The sequence below is a fragment of the Styela clava genome, chromosome 5 (genome assembly GCF_964204865.1).
Source record: "Styela clava chromosome 5, kaStyClav1.hap1.2, whole genome shotgun sequence".
NCBI lineage: Eukaryota > Metazoa > Chordata > Ascidiacea > Stolidobranchia > Styelidae > Styela > Styela clava.
Genome location: NC_135254.1, coordinates 15000899 through 15017884, shown reverse-complemented (window position 1 = coordinate 15017884; position 16986 = coordinate 15000899). Strand labels below are relative to the sequence as shown.

At 33.7% G+C, this 16986-nt stretch overlaps 2 protein-coding genes across 2 annotated transcripts; both read right to left on the bottom strand.

Moving 5' to 3' along the window:
- Positions 1-1511: 1511 nt before the first annotated feature.
- Positions 1512-7749, bottom strand: LOC120345181 (DBH-like monooxygenase protein 1 homolog). The gene is made up of 15 exons (XM_039414609.2): positions 7552-7749; positions 7174-7284; positions 6858-7010; positions 6698-6788; positions 6119-6297; positions 5650-5727; positions 5304-5393; positions 4859-4961; positions 4548-4717; positions 4329-4423; positions 3944-4100; positions 3559-3698; positions 2981-3074; positions 2812-2907; positions 1512-2615 (listed from the first exon to the last, which is right to left on the bottom strand). The coding sequence occupies exons 1-15, from the start codon at positions 7711-7713 to the stop codon at positions 2436-2438; spliced, it is 1899 nt and encodes a 632-aa protein (XP_039270543.2). The 5' UTR covers positions 7714-7749; the 3' UTR covers positions 1512-2435.
- Positions 7750-10019: 2270 nt separating this feature from the next.
- LOC120345182 (DBH-like monooxygenase protein 1 homolog) lies at positions 10020-16803 on the bottom strand. The gene is made up of 15 exons (XM_039414610.2): positions 16640-16803; positions 16350-16460; positions 16057-16209; positions 15896-15986; positions 14697-14875; positions 14232-14309; positions 13818-13919; positions 13361-13463; positions 12722-12891; positions 12494-12588; positions 12010-12166; positions 11596-11735; positions 11126-11219; positions 10957-11052; positions 10020-10717 (listed from the first exon to the last, which is right to left on the bottom strand). Exons 1-15 carry the CDS (start codon positions 16799-16801, stop codon positions 10547-10549), a joined length of 1902 nt encoding a protein of 633 aa, XP_039270544.2. The 5' UTR covers positions 16802-16803; the 3' UTR covers positions 10020-10546.
- Between the last annotated feature and the right edge of the window lie 183 nt (positions 16804-16986).

The window sequence follows — 16986 nt, the reverse complement described above, 5'->3', positions numbered from 1 at the left end:
ACAGAATATCTATTTGATTCATTTTTCATGTTTTCACATTGTTCAATTTCTGAAAGTCATTGAATTATAAAAAAAAAAGTATTCTTATCTGTAGTGCTGATATAATTGTTCTCATTAGCTAGGAAATCGAAGGTCAGAAATTCCTATAGCTTATATATGCATGCTCGATATATACATTATATGTTTAGATCTGACTACGTATAAACAGATGATCTACCCAGTGACAGAGACCCAGTCTCTTCGTGGACTTTGATTCTAATTTTAAAACTGGATTTAATGTTATTGCATTTGCAAATACAGACCCCTGTTTATACGCCAGTAAGTGCAGTTTTCCATTGTTTTGATAACACTTCACTTCTGCAAACAATCTGATAAGAAGCTTGCTCGGCCGTCTCTCGCCAAATTTTGTATCTTTTCTATTATGATTGTTAAGGATTAATAAAGTATGAAGGATCAGAGTCATCTCATTCAAAAATAAAAGTGCCACTGCTCTGCTGTGATGGTTTTCTGTTGACTTGGAATTAGTGATTTGATAACCCAAAGAGCAAATGCACATTCAGTCTTTTTATCAATGATAAAGTCGTCGCTCATTACATCAGAACATCGACGTACTTTTCCAGATACCGATGGCAATTTTGAAACTATCATTAAATCAATTCGCTAAACTACCTATTTCATTTCAGCAAAATTTTATCTACCAGACCCAGAGTTTGGCGAAAGCTCATTTTTTTTTTCTGTGTTTAATCCATAATCATCAAAAATATCATGGTTGTTCCTGTTGAAACGTTCTGTCCCATAGTTAAATTAACAGAAAATAAATACGACTGGATTTATTTGAATTTACAAAACTTTATTATTTTTAAAAAGTTATTGCAATTGTGCTGCTGTTACCATCACGAAAAAAATATCTTCGATTTGAAATTAACTGACTTCGAAATCGTTTTACTGCACATTTGTAATTACACTAGGTTGTGTTCAAGGAAAGTCTTTTGCTATGTCCATTTCTGTAGTCGTGCCAGTCTTGCGATAATCATTTATTTTGATAAACGCAGTAGATTCATCTTTGGGTAAATGAATTGATTCCTTATCCAAAATTTCATACTAATACTTAATTGCATATATTATTTCCATTCTTTATAACACAAGCGTTCCAAGTATATTTAATTGAGCTAACTTGACTGTCTGTTCCGACGAATAATCTGGCATCAGTGAGTTCTCCCGCAGGACGCTCTCTCTTCTTTCTGTGTTTTTAGTGAGCGCACATCCCCTCTGCTCTGGACTTTTATTATTTGTAGGTTATATTTTTTATGTTTGTTTTATTTATTTAGCTAATATTAGAAGTGATGGTAATTTAAATAGGTCAAATTTTGTGTAACTGCCGGAATAAACTGGCCTACTGATGTCCATTACTGCAATCAACGTCCAAGCAACAGAGGTTGGATGGTTAATTCGGGATCGAGCTTTTTCAGGTTTCTGGTATCACCCGTACATTAACACACAATATCACTCCATTTAAAGTCAGGTGTTAGCACCGCACCAGTTATTATTTACATCATGAATCTTAATATCAAAGTATATAGTTGATTTCAACATCTCCAAGGGTTTGATTTGGAATGAATATATACCGTCAGTGCCTCGATTTGCATCTCGTGCTCGCTGTTATTTGTCCCACAGATGCATACTTCACTTTTACAAATTACTGGCACGTCCACGCATGGCTTATTGTTGTTGTCTCATTTAGGTAGCGCTGCCATGGTCGTCTCGATTTTTTATACCAAATTTCAATAAACAGCATCTAATATTCTGATTGGCGTCTCTTTTCAGGCAAAGGAATGTAGTGTTTCTGTGCAAATGTTACATATACTAAAACGGACTGTGTCCCTTATACGGACTTTTTTCTTTCAATAATGTTTTCAGTTGCCAATCTGTTAATGTATCTACCAGCAGTGCAATTTTTCGTAGCTTGAAACGTTTTTTAGACCCTCAAGACCAGGGATGGACAAACTACGACCATTGGACAGAATCCGGCCTATTGAGAAATTCAATCTGGCCCGCCCGATGATGCCACAACGAAAACTAAAACCAAATTGTGATGTTTTAGCTAAAAAATAGCTCAAAAAATTTGTTGGGATTGCGATGAAACTTTGTTTTATCACGGGGCGTATTGTTTATTGTTTGCTTACTGTTTGTGCAGATGAAAGTAGTATTATAACAATATTATATTTAAACAATACAATCGAGTTGATTGATTTGTTTTTTGTTATCTTGATTCATATATTTCTGCTTTTTACAAATTTAAGCAGGTAACCCAAATGATTCCTAATGTATGTATGCCTCGATATAAGCAAACTACACTTCCTAAATTAGGCATAAACTATAAAAAAAAAAACGATTCAAATGTCATGTTCTCTAGATATTGTATCAGATTTTGGCTTTCAATTGTTGGAGTAACCTATATAGGCGAAAAACAACAACCAGACTATAATGATAAAAAGAGGCGATTTGACTGCATGGCCATGGCTAGTTGTCGTTTGACTTGTTGTAGCAACCAGACATTCTTTCGCTGGAGGAATGTATGGAGTTGTTATATTGGCTGGAACTAACGCAGATACGACCTGAAATGCATATGCCAAATGTTCTTAAATAATCACATGCAACACACTTTTCTACCAAAATGTTCTTGAAAAAAAGATTTTGCTCATTTTCCAATTTTTGTGACGCATTTAGTATATATACAATGGAAATAATTGGAAATTTAGAATGTAGCATTTGTAAGTGATTCAAAAAAAACAAAAAAACATCGAAACTTACTATTTGACTCCGGTTTGCTGGAATACACAACGCCAGGTGCTGTGCTGAATTGTAAAAACTTTCAAAGTTTGTGATGTTTTCCTGATTCCAGTCGAGCTGTAATAAAAGATTTCTGTGACAAATGAAAATATTTCATAAAGTACTCATATTCTAGTTAGTTATATATCACCTCGCTCATATATTCTGAAAGCGTCTTTCCGGCAACCTCTTCTGGACCAGTCAAAATGAAATGAGAAAGATGATCTCCGGCGGTGTTGTTTATTCTGTAGGATATATAGGGCATTATGAGTAGTGCAGTTTTATGTATTTTGTTGCGTCTGAAGTTGCCGCAAACCCAAGGCGGCTGACTTTTTAGCTGCCACAAACCAATGGCGTGAGGCGGGCTAACACGGCAGAAAATTAAAAATCTTGTTGGGTAAAATGCGACAAACCAGGGCACATAGGCTTTAATCAAAGTACTGCCCTTGACGGTGACAAACTTTGGGTAGGTTTTTCATGTGGATACAGTTCTGATGGATTTCGGGTTAGGTTTCAGGTTTATGTACGGTAGATATTATTGCGCATGATAAACAGAAATCTGGTACATGACTTTGTGAATATAGCGCCATAAAACCATGGAGACGCCGCGGCTCGTTCGTGGCAAGAGCCGCCTTGATGTGGTGAGAATTGCGCCTCTATGAAGAAGTGACTACTGTACTGTATTCTTGAAAAACAAACATTGTAATATACGAAAAAAAATGATCTTACTGCTGTATATGTTTCGCATTAATTCCGAGGTATGGCCACGAAACGTATTGACTGACAGTTGATTGACAGGACGTTAAATCAAACTTTGGATAGTACGAAACAAACCCCATACACATCTCCTCCATAGTACCATATCCTCCCTAAAAATAAAACGATATTTCAGCATAAAAAAATATTTAGAAATTCTAGTTCTTGACAACCCACTTAAATATCGATCGTCAATGCAAATTAGATAGAGTGTCGTTAAACATTGTTGGGTTCGTAAATTGTAAAGAGGTGAACGGATGCAAAAGATTTAAGAAGAGATTGCAATAAAACATTTGTTCTCTATGTGGTATATATGAAAAATAATCATCGTAAATGGCTGTCGTATGAAATAACAAACCTCTGTCATTACAGTTCGAGACTTAGTGCTATAATCACACTCCATTTGAAAATAGTCAGTATTTTTCATGATAACTCCTGGATTGAAGAATCGTGCCTCTTGATAATTGAAATCATAATTCTCATCATTGCCTAAGTACGGAAGTTCAACGCCACCTCTACACAAAAACATTTGCATTGGTTGGCACAAAGTTTTCTATGAATTTTATAGATATAGATAGATAGTCAATAAATTTTACTTATTTGATGTGATATCAAGTCGCATTGTATAGTGTGTATAAGAAAGTGCTTTGTTTGGATATGACTATACTTTTTGATCTACACGTGAAGAAAAAATTGACACTAACAACCCATTAATTCTATATATATATATTCAAACTCTCTACCTCATGTGTCTCAATCTTAATTTTCTCCCAGCAAGATGAGAATGTAAAACAACACTGAACACAGTAACGTTATCAACACCAGACGCCGCCATTCTCTGAAATAGGAAATATTTTGATCAAATAATTTGGAAATGTCTCTTGATTGAATTAACGTTATTTAATACAATAAATGAATATTAACCCAACGGTAGATTTTTATTGTTAAATCTGGTAACTTACATATGTGACACATTCTTCTGTACAATGACCTATGCTGTTGAAACTTTCGGCTCCAGGAGGAATGAAATGATGAAGACTATTAACAAGAGTTCCAATTTGAATGATGCCAATTTCATATTTCCTTAATGTCGAAGTGTAAGTAAATCTGATTCCAGAACTGTCACGTACTCCTTTAAATTAAACTTCTGTTACGACTTACGACAAATAAAATTAGAAATTCTCAAGTAAACATATATTAAATTCCACTTTCCTATACAATTTCAGTTATTCATAAATTTTAAAATATATACATTGCCGACTAAAGAATTCACCAGATAGCACATTCGGATTATCGTAGTGTGTTTCCAACTGTACGTACACTGGATCTCCCGGTCCACCCACAGATAAACCAGCTTCCGTTGGGTATATCATTTCCTGAAACGGATCGATTTAAAAAAATTGTTTTTATAACTTATTTGTGATTAAATATTTTTCGAAGTGAATATAAGAAACGAGGACAAATTGAGTAATTTACCACATGTTGCCCCACTTTTTACAATACTTTCAGGAGGTACAAAAAGTTTTATCACTCAATTACGGAAAAAGACAAATGAAAATGACAATGCATGGTGGGTAGGTATAAAATGTGTTTGAAATCGTTGAAAATATATAGCAAAGGCTATATATGATGAGTATTTCAGATCTTTAAATCGTTATTTTGCTACTATCAAACTACCCATCGAAAATCACTTAGCAGTATATAATGAATAAGTTTACCTCTGCTCCGACTGCCCATTCAAGAATAATAACCGTGCAAGAGGAAAAAAGAGCCATATTTGATGTGTAACAACGAGCTTCTGTTTCGTTCTAAATTTGTTTTCAAAAAGATTTTTAAGAAGGAACACTACAGTAGAAAAAATTGTAATATGTTATAATATTATCATAACTTATAGATAACTTGGTTTATAGCACGAGTGGGACAAACTAGCATTTGTCACTATCGAAAACGAAAATTGCATGGACATCGTTTGCTTAATGACGAATAATAAAGTAGGCCCACAGTATTTGTTTTATATTAGTTATTGATTACCGGAAAAGGAATTCAAATAAATAAATAAATCACCGTTTGTATGTCTCCACAAGTGTAAACAATCATGTGATGTACGAAAAGTTCATTTCCAGATTGGATGATCGGTTCCCACTGTAGCGTGAAAGAAAAATTCGTGACGCACAAAAATGTATCAAATTACAGCGATAAAATTAGCAAAATTCACGCAGGCCGTTTCACAAGTAAATCGTGAAAACTCAATGTAAACAATTATTAATAAAACTTGGGGAAAAGTCCAGAGGAATTAAAGTTATAAAATTTATATGTTCGATTCATTGTGAGATTGAATAATGAGTGGATTTTAACTGTGTATAAAATATATATAGAAAACTGTCATGATAGTTTGTGAAGATAGTGAATTGTTCTGACAAATAATCGGAGATAAATAAGATATTAACATCATATTTACATGCAAAAAGACCCTGCAATGTCAAAATATAGTTAGATGGTGACACGTCAATGTCTAATGTAATGTCTGTAATACCTTAACAATATGCTGTTTCCCACCGAAGTCCGGAAGCCTAAAAAGTTTGCAATTGTAATATGTATCTTCTGATGGAATAGTAAATTCTGTTGCACGGACTTCGAACGTGTTGTATTCAGGCCCTACTGGAAAGCCAGATGGAGTTCCGGAAGATTGCAGAAAATACATGCTTTCAGCTCCTTGAAGTAAAATAATCAGAATCAGTAATTATGAAATTTATAAAAACAAATATTAATCAAAATCATGAGTAGTTTGCTTTTGCGAATACAAATAAACTAAAAATTTAGTTGAATAAGTTGAGTACGACTTATTTTGTTTTTACAACAGAATAATACATAATTTGTTGCTATTATACAGCATTCGCATCACCCAACATTTTTGTCCAAAGTCGCCCCATTTCCGCATGCGTGGTTTTTTATTGTTTTTATGGCATCGCACAATCTTTTGTAATCTATGCCATCCCTAGATCCCCAGCTTCACGTAATTTCATAGAAGAAAGTATAATTATATAGTTTAAAGTATCCGTCCTATTCGTTCAGTAAACCTTCAGTAAATTATTCAAATATATATGGATATTACCTCTTTTGGTTCCATGGTAATCACCTGAAGCAAGATCGTCTCCTGATGGATCAGTGTCGCCATACGCCCAAATTATTTTTTCTGTGTTGGACTATATTTAAAAACAAAACTGTTACTTATATCTATTATAATATTGAAAAATAAGAATTAAAATTTATACCGTGATTTCTCTATCGTAATCACTCTCGCAGGCAGCAATCTGACGTGAAAATTTGTACATTGTCCACCCATTTGATTCTGCACCTCCCAGTACTTCAATATTTTGTTCAGGATCAAGAGGTGGGTAAATGTTAGATGAGCCTCCGTGTCTGTCCTGCAAAAGAGAATGGTGTAAAAACTAATCTATTTCAAGACTGTCTCCAATATTAAAATGATCACAATGATAGATTGTCTTTGTGTCGTTTGAAAAGAGATAAGAATAGGAGTAAGTGTTTTAGTGAAGCACAAAGTGTCCAATTCAAAAAATGATATATTACCGTCACTGTAGCGATTCCATTTTTTACCCATCCTACTATAATGTCAGATGCTGTCATAGCTCCGTTTGGTGAAAATCCGATCCCAATCCATCCTGTTGTCTGCCCGATTACCTGAAAAATATTAATTAGTAACAAACAAAATTAAACAAAATAACTTTTTGGTCATTTGTGGGCATTCGACAGATTAGTTTCAATTAAAAGAATCACACAAAGATTGAGTTTTAAGGTAAAAGAATACGTATAAATTATATTTATTTATAAACCACATATATATTTCCTGCCAATGAAAACAAAAATTGCGAATTCTGGAATTCAAAACTAACCCATATAACCTTATTCAGTAAATTTAAAATTAAATTTTATTTTAACGATACTTGCTTCGAAAGTAATATAGATGTCATCAAATTTCCAATACAATAAAATATTCCCAGATCGCAGCGTTGCTGAATGTGTATAACTTTCACTTGGACTCATTTGACATTCTACACTCACCACCGTCAATAACGCAATGCATGTATAAAAGAGCATTAGCTGTACCATTTTTATGCTGCAAGAAATAATATATACATATCGTAAATCAACAGTAGTGAGTAAGTGTACTCTTGAATATTGCATGTAACTGGGGTTATTGATACTTCATAATTTAATCTCGTTATGGTTACCAACCAGTAAACAGATAGCAAGACACTTGAGCAGTCAAGCATTTGGCCGCAATTGCGTTTTTTTCTCAAATACTGTAGCTTGATGCGTGTATCCGGCTGCTTTGGACAGTCTTGTTCAGAAAAAAAGAACATGTGAAGCATCTGCACAGATTTATTGGTCCCTATCAAAAATACGCAATTACAATCTGCTCTGATTTCCGTTCATGATTGTTTGTGACTCTTCAAGGAAAGCAGTAATTACTAAATCTGCAATTGAATTCTTCGAAATACATCAAAACGGATTCGGAAAAAACGGCATTAAATCGTTTGCTAAATTAACAATTCTGATATCACTTAATACAGTAGGGTAGTCCAAAAGCTCACTCATTAATTAAATGATAATTACAAACACTTTTTACCTTGTTCATTTTAAATACAAAAATGCGAAATTAAAAATTAAGTACACTAAATGCGATACCCTGGATAGCTGCAGACTTATATGGTGAAATATAGAATATTTCTCTATTTAAATATACGATTTTTATGATAAAAATGATTATTTTCACATGATTGTTGCTTTCGTAATTAAAAGTATGCGACAAAGAGGAGAAATTCTCCATACCACAAGGATAGATTGACCGATAAACTGTACTCGGCAGTGTTGTTCAGCAAACCATACAAATTGATAAAATAATTTAACAATACGGCCTCGACTCGAAGTATCGACTATTCAACTATTTATTATTAACCGATATGTAAAAGTAAATGCAATAACTGTCCTCAAAAATAACCCCGAGGGCTAATACAAAATTTTCAACAAATTTGTTTTATTTTTTGCGTAAAAATTTTTATAACGAAAGGCACCGAAAGTTACACAGCGTAGCCAAATATCATGCGCATAGTCGTGAAAAATATGAGATCATAGTCACGAGATCTTAAATTCACCAACGTCACTAGACGCCAGTAAATGTTAGGTGTTATATTTTTAGACGGAAATAAGGTAACGGTATGTTGTACAAGTCATTCAAGTTTAAAAAGAGCATGGCAAGTATTCTGATATCAAGATCACGTTTGGTCTTGTCTAAACGAGATTCGAAAATTTGGCAAACATTCAATAAGAACAGAGTCATATGCTTATACATTTGAACTATGACACACTTTCGTCTGAACTTCTTGAATATCGCAAATAATTTGTCAATACAATTTTATTTGGAAATATTTCTACCAAACTGAACTAATATTCACTAAATTATTTATATAAACAGTTGGTTTACTGTTCACACATAATTGAGTTAGTTTGATAGACTCAACTTTGTAATTTGCTGAGTTCAGAATAATTTTGTACCACCTGTTAATGACATAGCAAGGGGAACATGAAAGACTAAAGATGAGAGCGTGTCCCTTATTTAACTTTTCAATAGCATGTTTGTTATATAGAGGCATTGAGACTGGCAAACGATACACTAGGTATAAAAACAGTACGTTTGATAATATTTCTGCAACATTGATAATTTCCGAAAAAATACGCTTTACTTTGTGCCAGTACCTAATCTATTCCATGCATATAGCGAAAAAATAAAAATGTACGAGAAGATATCTAATTTTTATAAACGCATTTTCTCTCCGTCAGTACTATATTGTGCATGCTATTCCTTCTGAAGCTGTGACCCCACGATAATAGGCCATATAGGCCGTATGGGTGCTGCTGTCAATGTTCGCATTGGCAAGCTGAAGATAAACCGTTACGTATACTTTCTTTGGGGTCTCAAATTAGGAATATCGGTTTGCTACCCCATGCCCAGTCACACTCAGCATGAACTAAATTGGGTAGTATGTTATGGAAAGGTCAGAATTTCTCCCGAAGCAGCAAAGACTACCCAATTTAGTTCAGGCTGAGTGAGTGAGTCACACTCAGCATGAACTAAATTGGGTAGTCTTTGCTGCTTCGGGAGAAATTCTGACCTTTCCATAACATACCATGTAGAGCTGCTTGTTTGGAACCTTGTTATCACCGAGGGTGTTATGTATTCCATAAAAATAATTCGTTCAAACAAGATTTAAAATTACTTCTGAGTCGGTTCATCGCCTTATTTGCGCGCTGTATGTCTTCAGGAGAAAGTTCTCCACGGGTTGGATTCTTTAACATTGTAGTTGTTGCATAGCCAAACACATAAGGCACATATATAAGGAGGCTTTATATATTTTTCAGCAAGCATTTATTACGGATGACTTTTAATCAACTGAAACTACCAGATTAGAAAACAACTACAACATCCTATCACAGAAGCAGAATACTACGACACAACCACACATCATGTCAACACAGTACATATCTCTGAGCGTGGAGGTCATCTAACTAAGTGACCATCGACCTAACATGATGACTTTTCATAACAGTTGTGGACCAATTTGGTTCATTGTTGTGATATTTTCTGTAATGACTATTTGAACATGCACAACATAGAAAATAACTTCTTATAAATTTATGCGCAGATGAAAAATTATAGTAATATAACAATATGATATTATAACAATACAATCAAGTCACGTATTTCTTTTTCATCTTAATTCATATATTTCTGCTTTACAGAAATCTAAGCAATTTTTTATCCGAGTAACCTAAATGTTTCTTAATATATGCATGTATATAAGCAAATTGTATTTTCTTAATTAGGCATAAAATGCGAAAATTATTTTTCTAAAAAATGAATATTTCCGGATGTCATGTTTTTTCAGCTAGAGAATAGCTGAAGAAAAAACAACCATATTAGAATGATAACACGAGACGATTTGACTGCATGGCCATGGCTAGTTGTCGTTTGGCTTGTTGTAGCAACCAGACATTCTTTAGCTGGAGGGATGTATGGAGTTGTTATATTGAACGGACCGAGCTCCGATACGACCTGAAATGCAAGAGCAAAATGGGCCCAAATAACCACATGCAACACACTCCTTTACCAAATAGTTTTAGGAAGAAAAGATTTTGTTCATTTTTCTATATTTATGACGCAATTAGTACATATATATAAGTAGAAAATATATCAAAATTTAGCAATTTTATTGAACAATGTAACTGACCTGATTTTCTCGTGATCCCAGGGTTTGTAAGTAATTTTGTTAAAATATATACATCGAAACTTACTATTTGACTTCGGTTTTCTGGAAGACACAACGTCCAGTGCGGTGCTGAATTATAAAAACTTTCAAAGTTTGTGATATTTTGCTGATTCCAGTCGAGCTGCAATAAAAGATGTGTGTGACAGAGGAAAATACTTCATAAAGTCCAAATTTTTTAATTAGCTATCTGTCACCTCGCTCATGTATTCCAAAATCGTCTTTCCGGCAACCTCCTCTGGTCCAGTCAAGATGTAATGAGAAAGATGATCTCCGGCAGTGTTGTCTTTTCTGTAATATATAATACGACAATATCGGTCAGAGACCGAAGACTTATCGATCGAAAGTTAAGGGATCCTCCAAAACAGCGCTCTTACTCCATAGTGACACCTTGTGTCCCATCACTAATTAATTAATAACTCGCTAACTATACGACATAATCCATCCAAAATCAATAGGCTTCTAGTCCGACATATGATGAATGCACATGCAAAATCTGGAGCAGATTCAATTTCGCTTTCGTGAGATATCGCGTGCATCTAACAGACAAACAGACAAATACCTATCAACATACTTACCGATTGAAATTGATAAGTAATAAGTCATTATGAAGGAAGCAGTGACTATTATTGAAAAAAAATGTTATATATAAAAAATATAATCTTACTGTTGTATCTGTTTTTCATTAAGTCCGAAGTATGACCACGAAATGTGTTGAGGGACAGATGATTGACAGGCAGTTAAATCAAATTTTGGATAGTATGAAACAAACGCCATACACATCTCCTCCATAGTAGCATATCCTCCCTACAATTAAAAAATAATTCAAAATTCAAGCATAAAAATAAATATTCATAAGTTCTAGTATTCGACAAAGTATAAGGCTACTTCAATATCCATCGTCACTGCAAATGTGATAGAGTGTCGTTAACTAATGTTGGGTTCCTAAATTGTAAATATGAGAACGGATAAAAAAAAGATAAGAGTTTGCACTTAACCTTTGTTTTTTATGTTGGGGTATATGGAGAATAGATATATGAAGAATGATTAGCATAAATGGCTGATTCCCAAAATAACAAACCTCCGTCATCACAGTTCGAGACTTAGTGTTATAATCACACTCCATTTGGAAATAGTCAGTATTTTTCATGATAACTCCTGGATTGAAGTATCGTGCTTCTTGATAATTGAAATCGTAATTCTCATCATTGCCTAAGTACGGAAGTTCAACGCCATCTCTACACAAAACGTTTGCATTCATTGACATGGATTTTTTTATTGATTTCTTATATATTTATATATATATAGTGAATATTATGAAATTCAAAATTTTGGACTTTATCGATGTAATATCAAGTTGCATTAGATATGGTTCAAAAGAGGGTGGTTTCTTCTGAAATGTTCTGATCTACTTTCTTTCTGACACAATGAATAAAGAAAAATCGAAATTAACAACCGCTTGGTACTATAGCCTACTCAATCCCTTTCCAAAATATATGGACTTCGCGAATTAGTCATTAGCAGGGGAATTGGTCTGATTTTTCCAAAAATTCCAACTACTCTACCTCATGTGTCTCAGTCTTAATTTTTTCCCAACAAGATGAGAATGCAGAACAACACTAAACACAGTAACGTTGTTCAGACCAGATGCCGCCATTCTCTAAAAAAAATCAAATATTTGGATCAATTGATATGGAGAAGTATCTGAATGCATACATTTTTTGTCTTATTTAAAACAATAAAATGAATATTAGCCTAGCGGTAGATTCTTATTGTTAAACTTGGTAACTTACATTTGTGATGCATGCGTCTGTGCAATGCCCCATGCTATTGAAACTTTCGGCGCCCGGAGGAATGAAATGCTGAAGACCATTAGTAAGAGTTCCAATTTGAATGACGCCAATTTCATATTTTCTCAATGTTGAAGTGTAAGTAAATCGGATTCCAGAACTGTCAAGTACTCCTAAAAATTAAACTGCCGTTACCGTTACGACAAATAAAAGTAGAAACTCTAACTAAGTGATTTATGAGCCGTGGTGCAACAAATATATTTCTTAGTCTGAAATAACATTAGAAATAATGAAGTATAATCTAAATTTCTAAAATACTCACAAATCTTTTTGAGTGGACTTGGCAATAAAGTACATATCATGCCAATATCATTCAGAATGTTCAGATAATCATTTCAATATAGTATTCTCCATCGAATAAAGTTTTTTGTCTCGAAAGTAAAATCGTTTTTTAAATAGGATCAAACTTGTTTCGCCCCACTTTGTAGGCAATGCAGAACAGACACAAGTCAAATAGTGAAAATATGTAATTAAAACATTATTACGTTTTCCATTTTTTTTCAGTTCAACTGTCATTTCAAAAGTCTATATAATATTATTAAATTTCGTTTTTGATACTCATTTAATGACAAATAAACTTACCAGAATCCACATTCGGATTATCGTAGTGTGTTTCCAACTGTACGTACTTTGAATCTCCCGGTCCGCCCACAGATAGTCCAGCTTCTTCTGGGTATATCATTTTCTGAAAATGGGCCGATTAAAAATTTGTCTTTGTGGTTGAATATTTTTGGAGTGAATATATCGAAAACAGAGACTAATTGAATTATACACCACATGTTACCCCACCTAATATTTTTATGAAAAACAAAGTTTATTACTTATAGTTACGAACACAAGACAAATAAAAATTACAATATATATGCATGGTGCGTATATGTAAAGGGTGATTAATATCGTTGCAACTATAGGAAAATGAGAAATGAAATATATATATTTGAGTATTTCAGATTTTTAAATCGTTTTTTTTGCTGAGTAAATAAAAAGCGTTCAGCAATCTGACTGCCTGTAGAAAATTACCAAACAGTAAAAATGTTACTTCTGCTCCAACTGCCCATTCGAGAATGATAACAGTGCAAGTGGAAAGAAGAGCCATATTTGATGTGTAACAACGGGTGTTTTGTTCCAATTCTGATTCGTTCTGAAATTAATTTCGAAAAGATTTGTAAGAAGTATTATTATTATTATAAAATATTATATTCATATCATCCATACAATGGACAAAATTGTATTGGGTTAAATTATTATCATAACTTATAAAATAATTTGTCAATGGTATTGCCCAGGTGGAAAAAATTAGTATCCGTCACTGTAGAGAAGGTAACTGAGGAAAATTGCATAAACACCGTTTGCTCAATAAAGAGGATCAAAGTATTGTATCAATATGTTTTATATCGCTCATTGTTTCACTTGAAAAGGGAATCTAAAAATTTCAAATGAAAGAATAAATCACCGCCTGTATGTCTCCACAAGTGTAAACAATCATGTGATGTACGTAAAGTTCATTTCCAGTTTGGATGATCGGTTCCCACTGTAGTGTGAAACAAAAAACTCATGACGTACAAAAATGTATCAAACAACAGCGATAAAAGTTGACAAAAATAACGCTTGCCATTCTACAAGTAAATCGTGACAACTCAATATGAACAACTGTTATTAATAAAACTTGGAGAAAAAGTCGCGCAAAGAAAGTTATAAGATTTATAGGTTTGATGCATTGAAAGATTGAACACTGAGTGAACATAAAATATATAAAAAAATGTCAAGATAGTTTGTCTTTTGTAGCTTGTAGTTTGTCGTGCATATTCTGGAAGATAATAACCTCATGTTTAAATTTACATTTTATAAACCAAGGCTTTTGCGATACCAAAGTAGTTAGGTGATAATACGTTAATGTCCAATGTAATGGCTGTAATACCTTAACAACATGTTGTTTCCCACCAAAGTCCGGAAGCTTGAAAAGTTTGCAATTGTAGTATGTATCCTCTGATGGGATGGTAAATTCTGATGCACTAACTTCAAATGTGTTATATTCAGGCCCGACTGGAAGGCCGGTTGGATCTCCAGAAGATTGCAGAAAATACATGCTTTCAACCCCTGAAGTGGAATAATTACATTCAGTATAAGTTGGGAGTTTAACAACAAATATTAATCATGTGTTATTAGCTTTGGTGAATACAAATAAATTCCGGATTTATTCAAGCATCTCTCGCAGAGATTTTTGCATTAGAGGTGTCAATTTTAGTCTACAATAAATGGTAATTGTTTTTTCACAACAGATTTCGGACTAAGTTCTTGAATTATTTAGATTATAATGTCATTTGATGATTTTCGTTACTTCTGCTATTTATGAATGCTTTTTTTTTGGATCCTTGAAATATATGGGCTTATGATATGTTTGTCTATATGTGGTTGATGCATTTTTTTGTTTTTACGCCCGAAATAATAACGAGAATATTGGTCGTAGACCGAAGACTTATCGATCGAAATGCGGTTTCGATTCATGACTCTATAGTGACACCGCGTGTCCTATCACTAATTAATTAAAACTCGCTAATCATTCGACATAATTCATCTAAAATCAATACGCTTCTGGTCCGAGATATGATAAACTCACATGCAAAATTTGGCAGATTCAACCACGCCTTCGTGAGATATCGCGTGCATCTAACAGACAGACAAACAGACAGACAAACAGACAAACACCTATCAACAAACTTAACGATCTAAAGATCGATAAGTAATAATGTGTCACTATGACTAAGCATTCGCATCACCCCACATTTTTGTCCAAACTCGTCCCATTCTCGCACGCGTATTTTTTATTGTTTTTATGGCATCGCACAATCTTTTGTAATCTATATATCATCCACAATTTGCGGCTTTACGTAATTTCATAGAAGAAAGTATAGTTTAAAGTCCGGAATCAATAAACCGATCTGTTCAATTGATCGTGAATCAAAGGGAAAACTGGGACAAAGTTGAAAATATAACGAGAAAAACATTATGAAATGCAATTCATTTTAAATCACTTCTTATATTATGAGTGAATTATACGCCATATCCGCGCTATCCGTTCTGTAAACATTCAGTCAAATATTCAAGTAAAGAAATTACCTCTTTTGGTTCCATGGTAATCACCTGAGGCAAGATCGTCTCCTGTTGGATCAGTGTCTCCATACGCCCAAATTAATTTTTCCGTGTTTGACTACATTTTAAAACAAAACAACTTGTATCTGTTTCAATTTTGAAAAAAATATATGAATTAGTATGTATACCGTGATTTCTCTATCGTAATCACTCTCGCAGGCAGCAATCTGACGTGAAAATTTGTACATTGTCCACCCATTTGATTCTGCACCTCCCAGTACTTCAATATTTTGTTCAGGATCAAGAGGTGGGTAAATGTTAGATGAGCCTCCATGTCTGTCCTGCAAAAGAGAATTGTGTAAAAACTAATCTACTTCGGCGCGATGACAGATAGTCCTCCTATCATTTGAAAACAGAATAGAGATATGAAGAAGTGTTTTTAGTGAAGCACAAAAATCCAATTTATGAAAATATGTATTACCGTCACTGTGGGGATTCCATTTTTTACCCATCCTACAATAATATCAGATGCTGTCATAGCTCCGTTTGGTGAAAATCCGATCCCAATCCATCCCGTTGTCTGTCCAATCACCTGCAAAACATTAATTGGTGACGAACAAAATATGATTCCTGGTCATTATTGTGGATAAACGACAGATTAGTTTCAATTGAAAGAATCACACAAATATTGAGTTCAAGGGTAAAAAAGTACTCTTGAATTGAGAGTACTTTATTAAATTTAAGTTTAGATTCAATTTCAATGATACTTACCTCGAAAGTAATATAAATGTCATCAAATTTCCAATATAATAGAATATTCCCAGATCGCAGCGTTGAAGAATGTGTATAACTTTCACTTGGACTCATTTGACACTCTACACTCGACGCCGCCAATAACGCAATACATGTATAAAAAAGCATTATCTGTACCATTTTATGCTACAATGTAGAATATATATTTATTCGGAAAAATTAACATCAATTCGTTAGCTAGATTGGCAAATACCCTTTCAAAAATACTATAGTAATGACATACTATCCGAAAATCTGTTAGCAAATAAATGCGACACCCTGGGTATCTGCAGATGCATACGGTAAAGAAGAATTTTTCTCTATTT

Coding starts and splice junctions, on each gene's coding strand:
- LOC120345181 (XM_039414609.2), bottom strand. CDS start 7,713: ATGGTACAGCTAATGCTCTTTTATACATGCATTGCGTTATTGACGGTG. Junction 6,789..6,857: donor ATTACGATAGAGAAATCACG/GTATAAATTTTA, acceptor TTTTAAATATAG/TCCAACACAGAAAAAATAAT. Junction 4,101..4,328: donor TTAAGATTGAGACACATGAG/GTAGAGAGTTTG, acceptor GTTTTTGTGTAG/AGGTGGCGTTGAACTTCCGT.
- LOC120345182 (XM_039414610.2), bottom strand. CDS start 16,801: ATGGTACAGATAATGCTTTTTTATACATGTATTGCGTTATTGGCGGCG. Junction 16,210..16,349: donor ATGGAATCCCCACAGTGACG/GTAATACATATT, acceptor TCTCTTTTGCAG/GACAGACATGGAGGCTCATC. Junction 13,464..13,817: donor AATGGGCAGTTGGAGCAGAA/GTAACATTTTTA, acceptor GCCCATTTTCAG/AAAATGATATACCCAGAAGA.